This window comes from Lolium rigidum, chromosome 5 (assembly GCF_022539505.1).
Source record: "Lolium rigidum isolate FL_2022 chromosome 5, APGP_CSIRO_Lrig_0.1, whole genome shotgun sequence".
Classification (NCBI taxonomy): domain Eukaryota; kingdom Viridiplantae; phylum Streptophyta; class Magnoliopsida; order Poales; family Poaceae; genus Lolium; species Lolium rigidum.
The window spans coordinates 93,819,351-93,841,217 of record NC_061512.1 but is presented as its reverse complement, the minus strand read 5'-3'; the positions used below and the strand labels follow the sequence as shown (position 1 = coordinate 93,841,217).

At 42.6% G+C, this 21,867-nt stretch overlaps 2 protein-coding genes and 1 long non-coding RNA gene across 7 annotated transcripts; all 3 read right to left on the bottom strand.

Annotated features, from left to right (window-relative positions):
* Window positions 1–5,918: 5,918 nt before the first annotated feature.
* On the bottom strand, window positions 5,919–11,030 carry LOC124651403. Of its 2 annotated transcripts, none has more exons than XR_006987394.1 (4): window positions 10,903–11,030; window positions 9,730–10,798; window positions 8,616–8,797; window positions 5,919–8,541 (listed from the first exon to the last, which is right to left on the bottom strand). It is a non-coding gene; the product is annotated as an uncharacterized LOC124651403 (long non-coding RNA). The 2 variants fall into 2 exon arrangements; XR_006987393.1 differs by having other exon boundaries at window positions 10,666–10,798.
* Window positions 11,031–11,419: 389 nt separating this feature from the next.
* LOC124651402 (glutathione S-transferase) lies at window positions 11,420–14,776 on the bottom strand. 2 transcript variants are annotated; one of them, XM_047190494.1, is made up of 9 exons: window positions 14,523–14,776; window positions 13,735–13,779; window positions 13,005–13,090; window positions 12,814–12,885; window positions 12,616–12,669; window positions 12,433–12,505; window positions 12,000–12,061; window positions 11,827–11,886; window positions 11,420–11,742 (listed from the first exon to the last, which is right to left on the bottom strand). In XM_047190494.1, the coding sequence occupies exons 1-9, from the start codon at window positions 14,602–14,604 to the stop codon at window positions 11,680–11,682; spliced, it is 597 nt and encodes a 198-aa protein (XP_047046450.1). In that variant the 5' UTR covers window positions 14,605–14,776; the 3' UTR covers window positions 11,420–11,679. The 2 variants fall into 2 exon arrangements, with proteins under 2 accessions (XP_047046450.1, XP_047046449.1); XM_047190493.1 differs by having other exon boundaries at window positions 11,420–11,711; window positions 14,523–14,774.
* A 944-nt stretch (window positions 14,777–15,720) lies between these two features.
* Window positions 15,721–21,613, bottom strand: LOC124651400 (glutathione S-transferase-like). Of its 3 annotated transcripts, XM_047190490.1 has the most exons (9): window positions 21,476–21,613; window positions 21,161–21,205; window positions 19,446–19,531; window positions 19,267–19,338; window positions 17,566–17,619; window positions 17,395–17,470; window positions 17,147–17,208; window positions 16,934–16,993; window positions 15,721–16,160 (listed from the first exon to the last, which is right to left on the bottom strand). In XM_047190490.1, exons 1-9 carry the CDS (start codon window positions 21,558–21,560, stop codon window positions 16,056–16,058), a joined length of 645 nt encoding a protein of 214 aa, XP_047046446.1. In that variant the 5' UTR covers window positions 21,561–21,613; the 3' UTR covers window positions 15,721–16,055. The 3 variants fall into 3 exon arrangements, with proteins under 3 accessions (XP_047046446.1, XP_047046447.1, XP_047046448.1); XM_047190491.1 differs by lacking the exon at window positions 17,147–17,208 and having other exon boundaries at window positions 17,395–17,490; XM_047190492.1 differs by lacking the exon at window positions 17,147–17,208.
* Between the last annotated feature and the right edge of the window lie 254 nt (window positions 21,614–21,867).

The window sequence follows — 21,867 nt, the reverse complement described above, 5'->3', positions numbered from 1 at the left end:
TTAAGGTGTTTTAAGTGAATTATTTAAGCAAAGATGTTGTCTTGCAGAACATCTTCTGAAAAACACACCTATATGAGTCTGATTGTTAAACATCGCAATCTGCGAGAGTTGGGTGCTCTCTAATAAACTCATGAAAGGTCTTGGAGTATGACGTATAAGCTTTACACCGCGAGGAAGCCTTGAAGTTCTTAGTGGAAGTTCAAGGTATAGTCCACTATTCAAGTTGCAAATAGTGTAATATGAAGTTCTTAGTGGAAGTTCAACTTAACAGTCTCTACCGCGCACCGGTATATAAAATAATGTTCTGGAATAATGGTATTAAATGTGCCAATGAGACTTTGTGGGAAATTGGGAATTTGGGCTTGGGCCTTAGCCCATGTCCCAATACAAATTCTAAAATTCTCTTGGCCCATGTGGTAATCGCAGGTGGTGGGACTAAAGTTTAGTCCCATATTTCTAGTTCAGAGAGAGTTGGAGTGGTATATAAGGTGGGATGTTATAGTCCTTGTAAGTGAGTGAGAAGAGAGTGTGAGCTCTCGCGCACTCCTCCTCCTCTGCCGCCCGCCTCGACTCGTCACGCACGTCACGACATGCCGCAGGTTCTTGGAATCTCGCCGAGATGAGGTTATCTTTCTGCTATTCAGGAAATTAATCGTGTGATTAATTAAGAACCCTAGCCCGCACGAGACACCATATGCGACTGCCTCTTAAGAACCCTAGCCTGCACGAGACCATATGCGACTGCCTCTTTTCGTCTTCCTCATCCAGTCATTCGGTGTGCACCGAGCGGCCAGACAGTAGGCCTCCAGAACCCTGCCTCTCGCAGACCTGTACGGGTGAGGGGAAGATTTTTGGGGAGCCCTTACGCGCGACTACTAGCAACACGACGCCGTCTGACGAAGAGTTCCCGAACGACGACTTCTTTCCGGACATCGACGACTTCTTCGGCAACCTCAGCATGGGCGACAACAACGACGATGTTGCTGCTGCAGCGGCCAACACTGGACGATACAGATATCTGTCATTCTCGTTTCAGATCTAGCTAGAGTCTCTAGTACTACTATTTGGAGTAGATGTGATGGGTTTATCTTGTCTAGATGTTATCTGTTCATCTACTATGTTGATCTGCATGATTAGTTCATCTGTTATTTCTATAGTCATGATTTGTCAAGTATTAGTTCGGATTAATTCACATGATAATTTCCTTATATATTCAGCATCTTAATCCTTCTCTGATCTATATAACCGTGTTTCGATTCAAGATAAGGTATACATGACAAAAATGTTCCTCGGCGTTGTGAATCCATTCTTGCGATGGGATCCTAGTTTCTTTGAGTTTTTGAATGCCTATTTTGTCTTCATATTTGGATTTTGTTTTCGAAAACTTTGTTAAATTGGTCGAACGTTTAAAATTTCCTTTGAGAAGTTGCTTCATCTCATCGTTTCATCAACATTGGTATTCTAAGTTTTCTGTTTGGAATTTGTAGATGTAGTAGATCTACATCTCCCTAATACACCGTACAAAGTTCTAGATCTACTCGTCTACGAATGTCAACATTGAAAGCTTAGAACATGAAAGTTGTGTGAAACGATGATATGAAGCTACTCCTCGAAGGAAATTTCAAATGGTATCCCGTGTGCGATGAATTTGACAATTTTTTCTTCCATAAAAGCTCCAGACATGGAAATGAAATAGGCTTTAAACACTCGCCGAAACTAGGAACCGATTGTGGGAATGGAATCACAATGTCCAGGCTCATCATTTTCATGTAGACCTAAGCATGGTTGGGTAATTAGAGGAGATTATGATTTTGCTAGTTTAGTTAAACACAACACTACATGTAACCAAGAGCGGGCTTCCGTTTCTCCTATAGTGCGGAAATAGGCTTGGTGGCAACCAATCGAAGTCAAGTTTCACTTATACAACCTCTAACGGGCTAGTTGCACAAGGGAGAAAAACCCATGCAAGGAACCAATCAGGCTCTAAATGGGCAAATGCAAGAGAAGGGTTTGTATCCATCAATGTTGACCTAGCTTTTGGCTAGAATTGAGGAGTGGAGCAACATGACTACATGATCGGTGATCTGTGATGACATATGCAATCTTGTTGCAGCTAGTAACAATAATAATTGTTTTTTCTCTTTCTTTTTCTTAGTGACATCTGAAGCTATGGTGATCAAACATGGTTTATACCTGGCAAACCAAATAGGCATGACTACACTGATGATTCAATCATTCTCTCAAAATTGTAGCGGTTCCCAGGACGGGAGGATTCACATCAACTGCGGCTGTACGCATTATCCAAGATATCTGCATTCAAGCGACAACGTTAATAAAAGTAGAATATATTTTTGTCCCAGGAATGCTAATGTCGTAGCTCATGTTTTAGGTAGAGAGTGCGGGAAACAACTGGCTCGCAAGTTTGTTAGATTAATAAAGATCGCAGCCGAATCCTGTTGTTTTCCCTTGAGAAAAACCTTTGTTCACAATCTTCTGATTTTTCGGGGAATATATTAATATCAGAAGATACCAATTACACCTAGCCTCTGCAACAACGCAACACCCTAATGACAGTACGGATGCACACAGTCAAAAAAGGAAAAAAAAACACTAAGAAACAAAAGTCCCGCTGCATCATTCTAGGCCTAGCAACAGCAATACATCCACCACCAAGACAACACCTGAAATACAGACTCTCCAAAAGCGACGCCTCCAAGAAGGAAACAGTGCACCAGTGCCGTCGTCGCCCGATCAAAGATCTTAGGTTTTTACCCTGAAGATAGTCCCCGCTCTCAAAAATAATGCCTCCAACAAGATTATTGCCAGACACAATCAGTTAAGGCCAGACCTTGGATTTTCACCCTGAAAGGTAAGACTCTGAATTTCACCTGTGTTGCCGCCCCCACTTGCATACCACTGCTGCGAAGCCCGGAACACCAAGCAAGTCCCTCAACAACACGGAGACTTAAATCCCTATTAGCTAGACCTCCGATCCGGCCTTCATGATATTCTCTTCTTCTGACTTCACCATGGACCAAAATGTCACTTGGTGTCAACACAGAACAGAGCTTCGCGCCGCTCCCTCCAGAACCAAACGGCAGGAATAAAAACATGGGTGCGCACGACCGAATACCACCCGATCCGAGCAAACTCCAGGCAAAAGAAGCACTGTTACATTCGCCGGCGGCGCCTTCCGGAACTCAACACTCCAGCTAGATCAAGAAGGGCGGACCTCAGGAAAGTCTCCATCTTCGTGCAAGAGAAACCCTAGGACCACCACCTTCAAACTGTGAAACAGATGAACAGGCCCCCTCACCGTCATCTGCTAGCCAGCGAAAACGAAGGAGGAATCGGTGAACGCACCACCCGAGACCCACACGACCCAGATCAAAGATCGGGCCTGCCACGCCACGCAGTCTTGGACGCCGGTACCACACCATCCACACCTCGCAAAGTCGCTGCCCCCTCCTCGCGCCATCAGGAGAACCGACGACGGGTCTGTGTGGGAACTAGACCCGCAGCCACCACCACCCCCCATCGCCAGGAAGCCATGGAAGGAGTAGCTGCCGCCGCACACCAGGGGATCGCCGCCCCGGATGCCATGCTCGCCTCCCTGCAGCAGCCGCCCCAGCCGCCACATCAGGTCGTCGTCGCGGCCACCCCCGACTCCCTTTGGCGCCGGGGCCCGCCGCCACCGTGGCCAGCGCCGACAGCAGCGGCGGAGGGAGGGATACGGAGGGGAGACAGCGGCTGGCGGCGCTAGGGTTCGCCCTGGCATCGCCCTGGGGGACGACGCGCGGGCGAGAAAGAACCGTTTTTTCTGATAGAGCTCCTCTTCCACATATACATCATTGCATTGGATTTAAGGTACTGTACTGACTTTTGGCTTGGGAACATATTCACCAAACAATAGTGGCAACGACGGCCAGCAATTTCAACCAAAACGGTATATAACCAAGGGAGTGATCAAACAAGTGCGTCGGCAGAACAGAAGAAAACAAAAAAAACTCCTCTGTAGCAAAAGAAAAAAGAGAGATGCTTTTGCAAATTGCAGCCTATATACGACAATCTAATGTGGACTGTATTGTGGAAGTTGTGGTTTTTGTGACAGGGGCCGGGGTATAGACGAGATGATTTGACTTGTGGTTTCCGTATACATTGGGCAAAAATAAAATTAAAATAAAAAGGCTGCCCCTGCAATGACAGACATGCTATAGATTTGTTAGATTTCCAAGCTTTCGTGACCTGCGCAGTTGTATATATTTGGACTGGGAATGAGGGGTGCGTTATGTATACCTGTCGCATTTTTGGCGCCTGAGCATTTGATCAATGGTCAGTTTTGTGCAATCAGTGGCCGTGCTTGCCGCACGGTGTGAAACATGCTGCTGGGTCACGCCTTTTATGCAGCGCTGCTTTCACCAGCGTTGGCGATGTGGTACTAAAAACCTGCATTTGTAACTTGTGAGTACGTACACAGGGGGACGTTGCCGTATTCTGTACTTCTGTCTCCGTCGACGGGCCAACGCGACTCGACTTGCGCCCAATTAACGAGTCAAGGACCACGGTGGCTTTGCGAGCAAACCGCGCTGTCGAGTGATCCATCATATGCCTTCAAATCTTCAATCAGACAAGTAGATTACCTGTCATTTTCATCCTAAGAGAAAAAATGAGACAGCTAACCTCATACAGATCTAGGTCATGCCCACCATGTCACTCTCGATAAGAACGTGTCCCACTGGGTTGACATTAGGGTGCCACGCCAGGACCAGGTCCTATGTATGCTGGCGATGGATTGAACAAGTAAGCTGAGCTCAGGCCATTGTCGCGTTGAACCCTCGAGCAAGATTACCGTGTTTACTCTAGCCTATCCTACCGTCCCTTTTCAAACAAAAGAATGGTAACTTAACTGTCAAATGCTTTCAGTTTCAAAGTATCCAAGCAACAAGTTCAAAGCATTTTGCTGCCCTGGATAACGATAACTACATGCCATCCTTATTACCTGTACGTCTTCGCAAAATTCTGTTGTCATCATAAGACTCCGCAAATAAGATTTTTTTTGTCCATATTGATTTGTTCAACTCTGTCACCGTAACAAATGGGGGTGATCATCTCACGCGAAAATAGTTCGAGGGAAAGAAATTAGTGCACAAGCGGATAGAGATTTGGTGCACATGGGCACCAAAAAAATCATATTTTTGAGATTTAAAAAATTCTGAAAATAAATCCGCATATAGTCAATGATGTATCCCCAAACGTGTAAAAATAACAAATGTGTTGATCTGAGTAGTCATTTTGAAATCTCCAAAACATATCAGATTTTATTATCTTTTTGTCTAGCACAAAATAAAAAAGAATTCCGGGTTAAGATTTTGCATAATTGTGAGATGTATCACTGACAATCCTCAAAATTATTGTCATATTTTTTGATAACTTGTAAAAATGTTTTTTGATTTTTTTAATAAAATGGCAGGAGCACAGGAGCCAAAAGCGCTATGCTTTCAGGCAAGATGAAGCCTTCTCAAAGCATGAGAAGCCGCAATGTTCAAGATAACCCATGTATCACGCTGGGCTTATTTCAGTACTAGACGAATAGGCGAGCTTCGCCTCGCCGCCTACATTTCGTAGACACATCCTAACCCGCATGGTAAAATTGCGAGCATTTGCAATCATTTTGCTACCCCAATAACCCTTGAGATGATTCCTGTCAAATCTGAGAAGACAACATATATCTTAAAGTTTTACCACATAATCTCTGTCCTTCCTGTTAGGGAATAGGTACACACGTTATCTTTCTTCTCTCATTTGTCAAATAGTATCCTCATAAATTAACAACAATCAATGTTTGTGCATGATAACTGAAAGTTCACTTAAAAGCAAAGCATGGCAATGGTAGCCTGTTGAACAAATGATGCATGTAGTTTCAGTTAGAACCAAAAACATTGGGTTCCGCCGATCGACTCTTCAAAGTCTACACAGCCCAAAACATGTCAAATGACCGACCATGGACACACGGGTTCTCGGTCTGACACCAGCATTCATACCGGCAAATGTTCAGAATGCATCTGAGGTTGCTTTCTCGGAAATAAACTTTACACCTAAACACACGCAAAGCTCGTGGTTCTGTTCTCTAGCAATCACTAAACAACCTTGCCAAGCTGGCGATCGATCTATGGACACGGTAATCCGCTTTGCATGTACCACAGCTCCTACACGGTACCATACATTTTACACTCTACTTCAGAGCATCAGAACGCATACTACATCACGAGTGGCAGTACCAGATTAAGATACTACTCTGGAAAATCTGATCACATGAAGTGGACCACCTTGTTGTTTCTTCCTTTCTTCCCTGATGTTGGTTGTGCCTGAACGGGTCTGCAGGTAAAGTCTTCTCGGCCTGCAGAATTAAAGAATTATAGACAAAACTAATGCTAGACTATGATGAATCAGTGTTTATTTTTCATCCACTCCCTGACTTCCATTTCCATGTTGGGTCACACAAACTTTCATAAGAGACTAATCTAAAGGAACGAAGAAAACTTGTTCATGATCACACCAACTTACATGTTTTTTGATTAAACTAAGATTGTGAACTGCCGCAATTTTATTTGAATTAGCATTGATTTACTACGTAACTGTTTGTCAGCCTGTCAACTATGCTAGTTTTTGGGGCCTGTCGAGCTGCTGTATAGAAGACCATTCACCCCCTAATTTTCATATCTATTATAGTGATTAAATAGGCATATCATGTAATCCGTCTGAATAAACAGTGAGGCCTATCTTGGCAATTATGTCATGTGAGGTCACTTTGCGAGATAACGTAGAACCTGTAAGTTTCATTGAAACAAACACAGATTAGCTTGGTGCATGAATTAAAAGGCCAGCTGGAAAAGATAACGTACTAAACACATTTAAAGAAAAATGTTGAGGCAAGGTATTTACCGAAGTTCATTTGTTGTAGTTTCATTACAATATACTTCAGTTTTGAACTTTTGGTTAACCAAAGCAACCATACATAGCCCAAAAAGAAGTTGATGAAAATATATTATGACATACTAAACTGGTAAAATCAAGCTCTAGCACTAATGTACATAATTTTTTAAATATCCAATATACACTGAGCTTATTTTGGCTGCCATAGTTTCAAATGGTGAGATAGGAAAGGTGCCTAAGTGAATGTTAAGGAAACGTTAAAACTGTAGTCGGTAGAGCAAAGGATAAAGGCATGCCATTATAGAAAGTATAAGAAATAACTTATATGTACACTTGTGTAATTAGTACCTGATATAATCATATAATAGGTACACTTGTGCAGTTGATGCTTTGTCATACTATGCTAACAGTTATTTTTAAGGAAAAGTAGAAGATTCTAAAGGATCAAGTACTCATAGAGTGTGAATATACTACACAAAATGCTCACAATATGAGTATTTTGCTATAACTGCTCATGGCCATAAGAATAGTTAGAACATACATAAAATCAGACTATATTCTATCTATATATGAAAAATTAAATAAAAAGAACAGAGAAGTCAGCACGGCATGGATAACTATATGTAACTGAATGTTCACAGGTAAGCTTAAAAATTAACATTACTTGATCACTATTCTCAAATCTTTGTATAGCAGCTTGAGTTCATGACAATACATATCACTGAAGTAGATAGACCGCGGCAAAAATACAACTTGGTACAACATGGAGAAAATATACAAAATAAATAGGCATAATTAGAGTGTTTTTTACTTGGAAAACAACGTACAGATATAACCTAGCACAACATGGGGAAAAGCACTAAATAAATACATGTAGATAGAGCATCCTTGATTAGAAAGCCAAACTAAACAATTAGGCTTACAATCATTGAGCATCCTTGTCGAGGATTCTGACATAATTATAACAGGATCCGGTTCTCCCCTTCGCCGCCACCATCGATGGCAAACTGGGCGCAAGATCACATCGTCCAATTTTGGGTCACCCGGTTCCTCCCTCTGTCGGCAACGACCACGAGTCTGAGACGGTAGCTGACCATTCACATTAACAATCTCGTCGTCTTCATCATCTGAAGCAAATATATTAATGTTGTGGTCCAACTCATTTTCCATAACGCCCCACAAATTGGGATAACATCTTGTGGAAGCAAAGAACCAACTTCATGACAAAATGCCCCACAAAATTTAGAACTCCTGGGAATATGAACACTGAATAGTCTGTGCAAATTAAGAACTTAGTTTATGTTGTCTTGAGTCTTGACTCATATTTTTGACACCCCTCTATGGAAACCACACGCTCACACATGGGAAAGATGGATGGTGGCACAGTGGGAAAGCTGTGATGCACCGAACTAAAAGGAAAGAAGCAGAGCTCTGCTCGAGGAGACTTCATGTTAACAATTTTATCATACAACATCCAGTGCCTTCTAGATTCAGAATGGAGTGACCTCCAATGCTTATCTAGTTGTTCATCGGTTGACTCACATACTTGTTCCATTCACTAAACTTCTAGATTGGTACCCCACTCCTCCTCTTCCATTCTGCATCAACCTGCAGCAACCAACTAATTTTGTTAAAATGCATCATCACCCTCTACGGGAAAAAAAACCAAGCCATAAGCATACCCAGATAATTGGTACTCCATACGAATTTGCATGACTTTTAATAGGAGCAGACTGAAAACTTCATACTACTGTAAAACTCCCAGATAGCGCCATTTGCCTGTGGTATTCTTCGTTTCTTGCCGTGCATGCCAATCCGCCACATCTTCTCTCATAATTTGATGAGGTTGTCGCCCAACTTGAACCTGTATATGGCAACAAACATGACATGGTTTTCATCATACAAAAAAAATGGAGAATGATGTTGATTACAGGATGCTATCAAGAATTACACCAAAATAACCTACAAACAACAACAGACAGGTCCAATTCAAGCATTGATAACAAAGTTCATATTATTTGTCACAAATGTACCCCAAAATAACCTAGAAACAACCAACTGACAGGTCCAATTCATGCATTTATAATAAAGTTTATATTATTTGCCACAGATGTACCCTGTACTGGTCGAATTCAATTAAAAATCACAACAATCCGAACACTGAAACAACTTCAACTGACCAAAAACATACCAAGTCAAGTCCAATTCATGTTAATGCTGCCATGATATCCTGGCAGCAAACTGACTCGAATAGCAACATGAATAAGGAAATTTAAACACGACCTGCATATGCAGATTTTCTAAATCAACGCACTTCCGATATTTTAGGACCGATAAACAAAATTTAGATCGAAACAAAGGAGATATGAGATTTAATCGGATACTACTCCCCAAATATACTGGAATAAGTATAAAGATATTATAGCTGAGAGTTTGATACTGACAGAAAACACATGTAACATACGGTTAACCAAATTCAATAATGATATTATAGCTGAGAGTTTGATACTGACACAAAACACATGTAACATACGGTTAACCAAATTCAATAATTTTCTCAATTTTATTAAATCTAAGTCAATTCCGGGATATGATGGCAGCATGGCATAGGGCATATTGAAACAAAATGGTTACTAAATCCTGGCTGTACTCTTCTACTGTCAGGTAGTAGTGTATAAGTGAAATTTCCAAAGATTACAAAAAAGATCCACCGATTCAAATTATCACAATCTACCACACCCTCATGAAGAATAGCACATTAACCAACCAACTGAAACACAAGAGACAATGTCAAACCTGAAGCTATTCACATTGCCAAACAATGCCTTCACTCTCCTCTACACTATTCGAGCCACCGACCACAGGTCGACCACATACCCCTGTGACCACAAAGGTAAAGGGCGGCTGGTTCCTTCCTACCCCTGTAGGTCCACAGATGAGCAAACTTTGGCTCATAGTTGGACGGCTCCGGCCACGGGCTGGGTGAAGATAAGCATCGACAGCTCCTTCAACAACCAGGACAGCTTGGGACCTGCTGGTAAGGTGGCCAGGAATATCTATGGTTCGATGCTGCTAGCTGCTTGCAGCCCTATCCCGAACTGCGAAGACACGGAGAAATCTGAAGCCTGCTGGGTGGCCTTGCAGTTACAGAGCATCAACATTGCACTCAACTATGTTTCTGGGTAGGTGATTCTGGAGATGGAGTGCTCGATTATGGCCAATGCACTCACGTCAAGGAACCAGAGCAGATCCATATTATGGGCGATTTATCAGAAGGCAAAGACCTTGATGAAATGGCTTTGTGGCTGTATGGTGGTGCAAACCCACCATGAGTGGAATAGGGTTGCTGATTCCCAGGCAAAGCTTGCCAGATCGGTTGGATATCAAAGTTTTTGAAATGGTATCTGTAGTTCCATTGAAGAGCTTGTTTATGCTGATTGTAATCACTCTGAAACAATATGATCTGTAAAGCTTCTCAACAAAAAGATGACAAAGAAAATCAACCGTGGATATTTTCATATTTGTTGACTTGCGTGTCATATCCTTTTACAATAGTATACTCATTAATTTTCAAGCACTCATACACACATTCAGTGGTATCATGGCATCAGATAGCATCAGGCAATGCGGGTCCCTTCTATTCAAAATTATTCATGTTTGCTTTATGGGGAAACATCTCTATGTACATCACATTTATGGGGGATGAGTTGCAAAAGAATACGACTGCCTCACCGCGGGCTTCTCATTGTGTATCTGATGTAACCCAAGCATGAACTTCAGAAAAATCCTGCGCATATGTTGTCACCCATCACTGCAAACAACCTTCCCTGTAAAGGGAGCCAAGGCGGCGTCCGGATGCCACATTCTGTCCATGAACTTGCAAATAGTTAAGCTAATTGAAACAAATTTTCCATGAACCTGAACATGGAAGGATTCCATGGTGCAAAAAAAGGTGAGTTCAATTTTTACCGTCTAACAGAGAGGGGGACGTCGAGGGATGGACTGGATCGAAGATGACGTAGATGGGACCAGTCGTTACTGCCGCGTGGAGAGGCGGGCTCGGTCGACGCCTCCGTTCACCGCTGCGCGTGGAGAGACGGGCTTGGTCGTCGCCGCCGATTGTCACCGCCGGTCGTCGACGCCGGTCGTCGACGCCGGTCGCCGCTGCGCCTAGAGAGGAGGGCCGCGACTTGAGCCGGGGTGAGCCTCGGCGGCGGGGTGAGCAGCGGGGACGTCCGAGCAGCGGGTTACGCGGCGAGGGCAGGGCAGGGCGGCGGCGGCGGCGGCGGCGGCGGCGGCGAAACCCTAGCTCTCCATCAGCATGCCGTGGTAGAGAAGTGAGAGACAGGCGTACAGAGCAAAGAGAAAAAGTACCTTTTCCTACGCGGGCCCATAGGCAGTGCATGGAGCGCTGGAGCCCTGAGAAGGCAGCGATCGCAACAGGATTATATCTTGTAAATAATGACCACAATTTCACACGTACATATCAGGTTTTAACATTCTTTCTATAATACTCAGGACGAGCATCATCCTGAGTTAACACTCACGCACAGTAACTCTCTGAAAGTTATGACACGTTCTTGCATGGCAGTCAGCAGGAAGCAATGACTACCATCCTCATTATTGCGGAAATTACACAGACACTGCTATTGATAGACGTATCGAGTTTCTGATTGTTAGGTTGAAGGTGCATCTGGCTGATTCTGGGGCAGTGCAGCTTGAAATGCCGGAATCTCCATGTACGCGTCATGGAAGCGCGCCAAAATTGGGTACTTTTTCTGAAGAAAAGGAATGTTTGTCGTATGATTTCTGAATAAGTAGGGTGAGAGCACACCTTGCCATTAGCAGAACGCCATAAACCTTAAACAATCATATCAGAGAGAAGGAGAATACCATATCAACTTTGAAGCGATTAATGGCGGCATGGATCTGTGGTGCTAGGAATACATCTCCCTGCCAACACCACAAAATGTGCAGGAATCAGAATAGAGCAAGCTTAACAAGTAGTAGCAAACGTATCATAGAACAGCAAACATAGCAGCGAAGTGTCGGTTAAAAACACAAACCAGGTGGACTTCATCTCCCATGGAATATTTAGTGTCACATCCATCCAAAAGCTTTTCAATTGCTGCGGTGAATAATAAGAGCAAACCAAGATAAATTTGGAAGTAATGATGGAGACCATAAAAGGATATACTAGCAACAGCAGACATAAAGCATGCTATATGTTCTGGTACTCGATGACATATTGATTAGGCTCTTTGGAAGATTTAAATTCCAAATTTTTATGCAAAAATAAGATTAACGAATTCTTTAATTTGTTACTTTAATACTTCTCTATCTCACCGAAAAGTATGGTCGATAGGGTTAAAACAGCACAAACGAACATATCTGTCTAATACCAGGAAACCAGGTCTACAAAGAGTTTCTGAATTCCCTTTTCTTTTCCAGAACTGCAGGTATATAACTGTGAAGACAATATGCTGCAAAAGATCACACCTCTGAAGCCCTTGTCAATATAACGTTGAACCAACTGAATGCTTTCATCAGGGCTCAACTTACTCTCGTGTCCCTGCAAAATGGTTGTGTTGGTGAAATTGCAAATACACCACCAAACTGGTACTGAACTGCTCGTTCAAAAGACGTCTTGTCAGCGGTAGCTAACTCTCAGTAAAAACCTACAATTACGCCATAGCCTTGGAGAGGTTGGATGCTTGAACAAACTATGTTTGCAATCTGCACTAAGCAAACAATGCAATTAGCTATTCGGAGTTTTCATTAAAGTGTGCTTGAAAGTATTAGACTGGCCCAAAGAATCCTTTCAATGCTCCAAAGTACTATAACTGTAGAATTATACAAGATTTTTAGCTGGCCATATACCTGAAGATCAAGAGCTTTCTTTCTGGGATCTTTAGGTAAGAGAGGATGCTGAGGATATTTATCTTCCAGGTACTGTTCAGTGCAGAAGAAAGACACATGTTAACTACTAATATATGAACAGGAATGTTGAAAGAAGTAAACATTCTTGGCTGGCAAAAAATAAATGCACTGAAGCAAGAAAAGTGACTCACCAAAATGATAGCAAGCGAATCAGACACAACAAAGTCATCATCTACCAATGCTGGTATGTACTTGATCGGGTTGATTTTTTCATAGTCTACAATAAGAAATTCATTACGGTGAACTGTGCTGTAAACTTAAATAAAAACGAAAAAGAATATAGAAGGGGCATTGTAATCATTATTGTAATCATTGTAATCATTGTATTTTGGACAGGAGGGGCTAGATGATAAATGTGGTTGCAGAGGCATGCTTAAAACCTACACAACCACCGTAGATACTAGCGGATACCAACGAAATCAGAGCAAAAGATTGAAAAAAAACCTCCTAAACCAAATTGCACGCATTTAGATGTGTGTTCGGGGAGAAGTGATGGTAGACAGAATTATTTGGTGCAAGTTTCTGACGATTCCAGTGATGGGATGCAGGGAATAGATGGGCGTAACATGCAATGTAATTGTATCATCCATCCAGCAAAGAGTTCCATCATCAAAATTGTGCATAAAATTTATCTAGCAGACAAAGCGGTCTGGGAATGGAATAGTCTACGGATTATAGGAAGCTAATAGCCTTCAATAATACATAAGTAGAGGCATCATGAGGCAACATCTATCACATATAAACTCAACAGACAACAGGGTCGTATTACATTCATTGGATCTACTCTGACCATCCCTCAAACCCAGAAATGAGATGGCTATTATAATTAGTATACAAAATGTTATCCAGTAATTTGATTACCTGGATCTGTCCGAGGATTGACTGCCTTGTACTCATAGTCCACACCTGCATCATAGAGAGAATTAGTTGAATAAGATATGGAGATGGTGCTAAAGTTGCTGTTTCCATTCTTATATAATTAGTCTGCTAAATTATAAGAGCCCTTCTGCTTGTTTCTTTTGTGTTTTGCACTCTTGTATTGTTCGATGTGCTGGCATTCTGTAGTGCTTGTATTGCTTGTATTGTACTTCTCCTAGCCGGTTGTTGGCTTCGTTGATTCAAAGCCATGCTCATTTCGAGCCTTCCATCTAGTTATAAGAGCCTAAAACTTTTATCATTTATAAGTGTGCACCAAGTTCTATGATCAAAACTAAGAATTGTGTCCCTAATCCTTGTTTAAAGTTTTCGGAAGTGGACGAGGTTGCTATCACAATGATAGAACAAGTGAGATGACAATTGAAGAAAAAATATACAGTAAGGAAATTCACTGAATTGTGATACTTTTCGCTCAAGGACTTTGACACAAAACATTCCTGCCCTGTGAGATTCAATTTATGATAATCTTTTTTGCATTTAATAGACTAAGACATACACAGCTGCTAGCCTGTCAGAATCCGGAGTCCTGTCCCTTCTGAAGAATGTTCAAAATTTGGCATAAAAACAGTCAACTCTAAGACTATTGGCATGGAGAAGCTCAAAAGCTTTACTAGCCCTAAGCAAGGTTATAACATAAAAACAGTCAACTCTAAGACTGTAGGCATGGAGAACCAACTGACCAACCAAGTTCCAAAATCTTATGAAGTGCTCACCTTTGAGGTTGAGAGCTATCCTGACACGGTGAGAGCAGGAGCTGATCCAGGCTCCGTAGAGGATGGGCTTCGCCTTCGCCATTGCTTCAAGATGTTCCACCTATTCCAGTATTCCTCAACTAGTAGACATCAGTACTGCATATTAGTATGATGAGTAGGTGACTAAATTTGTCTTCTCCTCATGTGAACACGAGGAGAACAGAACAGGCGCACGGTGGAAGATGCTGCCCAAGCCTGCAGATCAGATTAGGTAGGGCCCACATGATGCCCAGAAAGTCAGGGAGATGAAGTCACGGTGTAAGATTGGTTCTCCGTCCGGAAGCTAGAGAAAATAACAAAAGGAGAAGAAGATAAGGGCGAAATCCTTTTTTTTTTGCTTTGACCAGGCAATTCCGTCTGATCTTTCTTTTCTTCTCTCTTTTGATATGTAGAAAGGAAGGATTCGGTGAATTAGGCCACACATGGACCTCCCCTCGTGTATCATATAAATCAAGGTTTTAAATAGCGCGCTATTTCATTTAGCGAGGACCTTCTCCAAACGCTATGCATGTTATAGCACGCTATAGCACGCTAAATGTAAAATAGCGTTTTGCAAAAAGATAGGCAAATGTTAAGGACTTCGGCAACTAAAATCTTGTCCAGCAGACTAATTGCATAACCAGAACATTCAAAGTAGATCCCATGACCAAATTAAAGACAACATTTTCTAAGACATACTAATATGATGATTTAAGAGCCAAGGAGGCAACAACAGAGGTGAAATCACTCATTCAGAATCGGAGGAAGAATGTATGGCTTGATCTTTCGATCCGGAAGAACCCGCAGACTGTAGCTCGTCAAAGCGATAAACTGGAAGCAACTTTTTCGTCTTTGGGCGAGAAACTTTCTTTCTTGATGCAACACTTGTTGTTTCAACTTTAGGTTCAGCTACAACAACAACCGGCACAATTTAGCACGATTTTTTGCAGCTAAAGGTTTTAGCGCCGCTACGTGTTATGCGTTTTAGCACGATTTAGCGTGTTATTTCGTGTTTAGCACGGTAGCGACCATTTTCTGTCAAATATAGCGTGGAGGGTCCAAATCCGCTATTGCGCGCTAAAACCGGCGAAATTGCGCGCTATTTAAAACCTTGATATAAATAGCTGATTACAAGGTAATGAACCCTTTTACAATCTTCACCATAATGGCCTCAATCTCCTATAAACAGAAGGCACAAGATATGATTTGATTGCACCGATATCACTGACATATCGGTTGCCTAACATGATAAAACAGAATTTTACACACATATCACTAATTACATTTATTAAGTTCAAAAAACGAAATTGCATTTATTTACTTTCACAGCAACGCGTCAAGCTCATCCATGGGCAATCCTCCATACTACTTTGCTTACACTGGGCACCTAATTCTGAAGTTACATGCGGTGTACTGCTAGTACAGCGTAGAATCTTGACATACACTGAAAACACTTGCAAGCTGTTACTAGAATTATTTCTCGATCGGTCGTACGTAGCTCGATCGAAGTCCTGATTACTGTGATGGAGGTGCATCAGGTTGATTTTTGGGAAGTGCGGCTTGAAATGCAGGATGCTCATTGTAAGCTGCTTGAAGCCTTGCCAAGATAGGGTACTTTGACTGCCAGAGGAAGTATCAATAGAAACCAAGGTTTTAAATAGCGCGCAATTTCGCCGGTTTTAGCGCGCAATAGCGGATTTGGACCCTCCACGCTATATTTGACAGAAAATGGTCGCTACCGTGCTAAACACGAAATAACACGCTAAATCGTGCTAAAACGCATAACACGTAGCGGCGCTAAAACCTTTAGCTGCAAAAAATCGTGCTAAATTGTGCCGGTTGTTGTTGTAGCTGAACCTAAAGTTGAAACAACAAGTGTTGCATCAAGAAAGAAAGTTTCTCGCCCAAAGACGAAAAAGTTGCTTCCAGTTTATCGCTTTGACGAGCTACAGTCTGCGGGTTCTTCTGGATCGAAAGATCAAGCCATACATTCTTCCTCCGATTCTGAATGAGTGATTTCACCTCTGTTGTTGCCTCCTTGGCTCTTAAATCATCATATTAGTATGTCTTAGAAAATGTTGTCTTTAATTTGGTCATGGGATCTACTTTGAATGTTCTGGTTATGCAATTAGTCTGCTGGACAAGATTTTAGTTGCCGAAGTCCTTAACATTTGCCTATCTTTTTGCAAAACGCTATTTTACATTTAGCGTGCTATAGCGTGCTATAACATGCATAGCGTTTGGAGAAGGTCCTCGCTAAATGAAATAGCGCGCTATTTAAAACCTTGATAGAAACTTATCACAAACAATGGTTTCCCCATAATCAGGCAAGAACATTGCTTATTTGCATGTCACCTATTTCTATTAAGGTCGCATTGTGAAACGTTGCATACCATATCGATCTGGAAGCGTGTCACACCAGCGTGGATCTGGGGTGCTATAAACACATCTCCCTGAAAATGGACGCAATATATATAACACTTACTTAGTTGATGTTATTCAGTTAAAGAAACTTAGTTGATGCTACACTAACAGAGTCAACGGGAATTGTAGGTAGCCTTGTAGGAAAAGAAGACAAGAGTCAAAGAACAAAGCCTTTCACAAACCATTTGGACTTCATCTCCGGTGGCATATTTACTGTCATATCCTACCAATAGTTTTTCAATCGCTGAAACAAAATTACTACGGATAAGTTCAGACTTCACACCAACAGCGATGCTGTACATAATGACAAACATGGGACAGAAGAAAGAACATGAAAATAGTAAGTTTTTCTATGTCGTTTCGCTGAAAGTATGATACGATCCTAGTACGGTAATTATCTAGCAAACTGACAGAGTGGGAGAAATAGCACCTCTGAAGCCTTTGTCAATATACTGCTGAACCATCTGGAGGCTCTCGTCAGCGTCCATTGTGCCAAGAAATGAACCCTACAGAAGATCATGTAAAACTAAGCCTAAGTGAATATTATCGCACTTTAATAAGTAAATTGAAAGTTTAACATTTGGATTTTATCTTTACATACGATGACGGCGTGGCTCTGTAGAGGCTGGATGCTTGAACACACTATGCTTGCAATCTGCGGTAAGAGACAAACATACTTTATGGTGTGTGCAAATTAAAACGAGTAATCAACAACAGAAACTGCATAAGATGGGTTCTAGATATCGTTTTTTTTTTGCAAGGAAAGAGGTTTCATTAATTAAACAGGGGGAATACAATAAGCCTTGATCGCGTCAGCGATTTCAGGCGGGTAGTTCTGTAGCCAAACACCAGACCGTTCATGTACTCTCCCTAACAAGGCGAGGCCATGGCTTGCACCATTGGCATCCCGACTTACCTTTTGTAAACCTACCTCTCTTTCCCTAATTCTATCACGAATCAATTTAATCCTCATAGCATGGCGTGACAAGTTCGGGGTTCCTTCCTTCGCGAGCATTAGTGCGTCCGCGCTGTCAGACTCAAGGATGAATGGACCTGGTTCCCAGGCCAGGCCTAGTGCCAGCCCTTCTTCCATAGCTGCTATCTCCGCTTCAAGGGCGTCAGCACACCCATTCAGCTGCCTGCAAGCTGCAAAGACCACGGATCCGTCACTCCTCCTCATGACCATGCCCGTCCCCGCACGCCCATCCATCGAGAACGCCCCATCGACGTTTAACTTGGCAACTCCCTCATCAGGTGGCCTCCACTTATCCTTCACATGAGGCCTTTTCTCGGCTGGTTTCCCACGCTTACTGAAACCTTTCAGTTGGTCCACACTCTGTTTGCCCTTCTCTAGATCAACCACTACGTTTTGCTCGATCAACAATAGCGATTGTACATAGCTCATCAAAAACCGCTTTGAGGCTTCAATAGGAGCTGGTTGCTTCTGATGTGTAAGCTCGTTATGTATGTGCCAAACTCTCCACATGGTCATAAGAAAGAACACCCTCTGATCAATGTCCAGGCGCTTGAGCGCATGCATAAACCAGTCCGGATTATGCTCAAACAGCATCTCCTCTGTTGGCAGATCCCACACCTCACGCATAACGCTCCAAAGGCCGCGAGCATGTGGACACTGAATCATTGCATGGTAGGTTGTTTCATCAGCATTACCACATATTGTGCAAGTTGCAAATGTTTCCATCTTCCGGTGTGCCATATTAACTTGGGTGGCCAGCGCATTCCTCGCCAATTTCCAAGCGAAGATACGAACTTTGGGTGGTACTGGAGTTTGCCAAATCAACTTCCAGTCTGTACTGGTTCCCAGAGGGTTAGCACTTGTGTCCTGGCGTCCATCAGAGCGAAGTTGCTCCTCAAGGGCAAGCCGGTATGCACTTCTGACTGTGAACACACCAAATTTTTCTGGGTGCCAGGCCAGGAAATCATCCTCATTTCTGCCAGACGTATGGATCTTTAGAATTTCCTGCACATCAATGGGTAGAAACCAGCGTTGTAGCAGCTGCACATTCCATGTACCATCATGGTTCAGGAAATCTGAGACCCACCGAAGCCTGCATCTGCCTTTCTTACTGATCGGAAATAGATATGATTCGGGTTCTAGATATCGTTAGCTGGTATTTCCACCTGTCTGTAAGATTTGCCAACTCATCACAATTTTTATCCAATATAGATCTAAACCTTATTTCAACAATTCAAAGTGTTTCGTGCTAATGGCAATGTTGACCATAAATGTGCAAACAAATACCACATCATCGTGCCAATATAACTTTAAGCAGACAAGTACCTGCAAATTAAGAGCTTTGTTTTTTAGATCTTGGGATAAGAGAGGATGCTGAGGATACTTGTCTTCCATATACTGCTCAATATAAAAAAAAATACGTTAATTTCTAGTATATCACTGCACACACGTTGTAAGAGTTAATTTTATAAGCTCAACAGATGCCGTGAACATTTAGAGCTTACCAATATGATTGCAAAAGAGTCGGAAACAACCAAATCCCCATCTACTAATGCTGGGACAAACTTGACAGGATTGATTTTCTCATAATCTACAAAGTAGCAAGGACTGTGAAATAACATCATGAAGCATAAGATTTTTAGCATGGTGACAGAATGCAAGAAACATAGTAACAACAAACTCAAAGAGTAACCTACTTGGATCCAGGAAACTAGGTATGAAACTTCCATTTATAAACCTAGGAACATACTAACTCTGGCGAACTAATATGGCCTATAATGTCCATCTTTTAGGCCAAGAGTAATGCTTCTATATGGTTCCCTAACTTCTACAATATGAATATTTCAAAAGCTTCATTGCAATTTCATGAAGACATAAGAGAGCCTACAGGGAAACACATTTGCCTCACAGACTGAAGCAAGTATTTCCTTTCTATGGTGAATGATAGCAAGTAACAAAGGAGGAATTTGAAGGAGGAAAAATCTCAGTAATCATTGATACATACTTCATTATCTACACATGGTTGCAGTAACAAAGCTACCAATATAATTTCACTTTAGAGAACAATCGATTAAGGTAAAATCATGTCCACCAATATAGCAATAGGCAGACGTGCCTCTTTAGTAACTAGAAAATGCCAGCTGTGATCACTATTTAGAAATCACTGTGAACATTATGATCAGGATGACGCTAGTAATGGCGATAGCTCATCAGGGCTTGGTGGTGGTGGTGGTGGTGGTGGTCATCTCCTCCGTCGAAGGTGGTCGGCCCAAAGCTGGATTGGCGGATCTCAAGATCCGTCATCTAGTCCCAGATGCGAGTTGGGGAGACATAGTCGGCGGTGAAAACCAAGCCGACTGCGGTCATGGCGGCGGCGTTCTGCGTTGTTACTTTGATGAAGGCATCGTCAAGCAACTATTGTCAACCCACATTCGTGTTGTTCCTGGGAACCTTAAGATCCTGTCTTCCGGATCGGAGATGGCAGCGTTGTGGTGTCGTGTTCCCACTTGGGGACATCGTTCGTGGAGCAGCTCTGGAGGGAAGAGGCAAGAGATGGAGAGGCGTGTTTTCTTGCACGGATTCTTCGGCGGAGATGTCAAGTCATGCCTAATGCCTGGTCCGGTAGATGCTACGTGCGGCAAATCTTCCGGAGACTTCAAGTAGCGTCAGTTGGTAGGACTCGGTGGCTTGGTGCCGAGGGGTCTCGGTGGTGACCGCTCGTGTGTAAGTGTTCGCGCGCAGGGTGATGGTGCTGTTTGGCATCATGGTGGTGTCAGTGACGGGCCTGGCGAGGGCCTTCACTTCGTTCTACAGCTTGGAGATGGGTTAGCGGAAGATGACGGCTGCGACTTCCGAAGCATGCGCATGAGGCGCTCTCTCTAGTTTGTCGGTGAGCCGATGATGCATAGGCGTTCATTTTGGCTGGTGACCCGATGATGGTTGTGGCTGGGAACTAGGCCCCCTATCGTCGAGCTAGTACGTGATACGTTGTCACCTTGTTTGTACGGCTTCGGTCTATATGTTTGTTTGTAAGACTTTTGCCAATCTTTATTGCATAAATAAATGAATAAAGGTCGTATGTATCACTTATACATAGGCTGGGTACTTCCCCATTTTGAAAAGAAAAAAATCTGTCAGTCTGTAGAGCATGTTACAGCTGCTTGCCGTCACAAACTGAAGACACTTCGGCTGTAATAAAGAGGAAGAATTTGCTGCGCACCTGGATCTGTCATGGGGTTGGTCGCCCTGTACTCAAAATCCACACCTTGAACACAGGTAAGAACGATGCAAATTAGTACAGACAGTATCAAATGGTACTAATAACATCTAAATAAATCTTATAAACTCCGGCCCTCCAAAATCCGGAGCTACTTTCTCTGAATCACATCACTAGTCAAGAAAAGCTCTTCATCCGTAACTGACAAGGTTGACCTAGAGCTTTGACAACCGAGCATCCATAATCCTTCATGATTTGTGATCTTGCGACCTATGCGGCAGAATCAAGAAGCGAGGATGGTTGCTAGTACACACTTACCTTTGAGGTTGAGGGCGATCCGGACCCTTTGTGAGCAGGAGCTGAACCATTTGCTGTACAGGATCGGCTTCCCCGTAGCGGACATGGCTGCCTCCTCCTGCTGCAGCCTGCAGCCTGCAGCCCAGCTTACCCCAACTGTTTTTCTATTGGGGAAATCGAATTTGTTATCTTTACATCTTTTTTCTCTTATTGTCGCGACGGGAGCCATTTCCATTTTTTTTTGATAAAAAAATATATTAATATCAAAAGATACCAACTACAACAACGCAACACCCTAACGGCAGTACTGAGCAGCTAAAAAAGAGAAAAGAAAACTAAGAAATAAAAATCCCGCTATAACATAGGTTCTTTCCTCGTGGGCCAGTTGTTGCCTTTTTTCTCTTGAAAATGAT

What these genes read in the sequence shown, in the direction of transcription:
- LOC124651402 (XM_047190493.1), bottom strand. Translation starts at nt 14,604, where the DNA reads ATGGCGAAGGCGAAGCCCATCCTCTACGGAGCCTGGATCAGCTCCTGC. An exon ending in TATTGACAAGGGCTTCAGAG is followed by an intron (nt 12,062 to 12,432) that starts GTGTGATCTTTT and finishes TATTCACCGCAG; the next exon opens with CAATTGAAAAGCTTTTGGAT. An exon ending in ATCGCTTCAAAGTTGATATG is followed by an intron (nt 11,712 to 11,826) that starts GTATTCTCCTTC and finishes CCTTTTCTTCAG; the next exon opens with AAAAAGTACCCAATTTTGGC.
- LOC124651400 (XM_047190490.1), bottom strand. Translation starts at nt 21,560, where the DNA reads ATGTCCGCTACGGGGAAGCCGATCCTGTACAGCAAATGGTTCAGCTCC. An exon ending in ACAAAGCTCTTAATTTGCAG is followed by an intron (nt 17,620 to 19,266) that starts GTACTTGTCTGC and finishes CTCTTACCGCAG; the next exon opens with ATTGCAAGCATAGTGTGTTC. An exon ending in TATTGACAAAGGCTTCAGAG is followed by an intron (nt 17,209 to 17,394) that starts GTGCTATTTCTC and finishes ATTTTGTTTCAG; the next exon opens with CGATTGAAAAACTATTGGTA.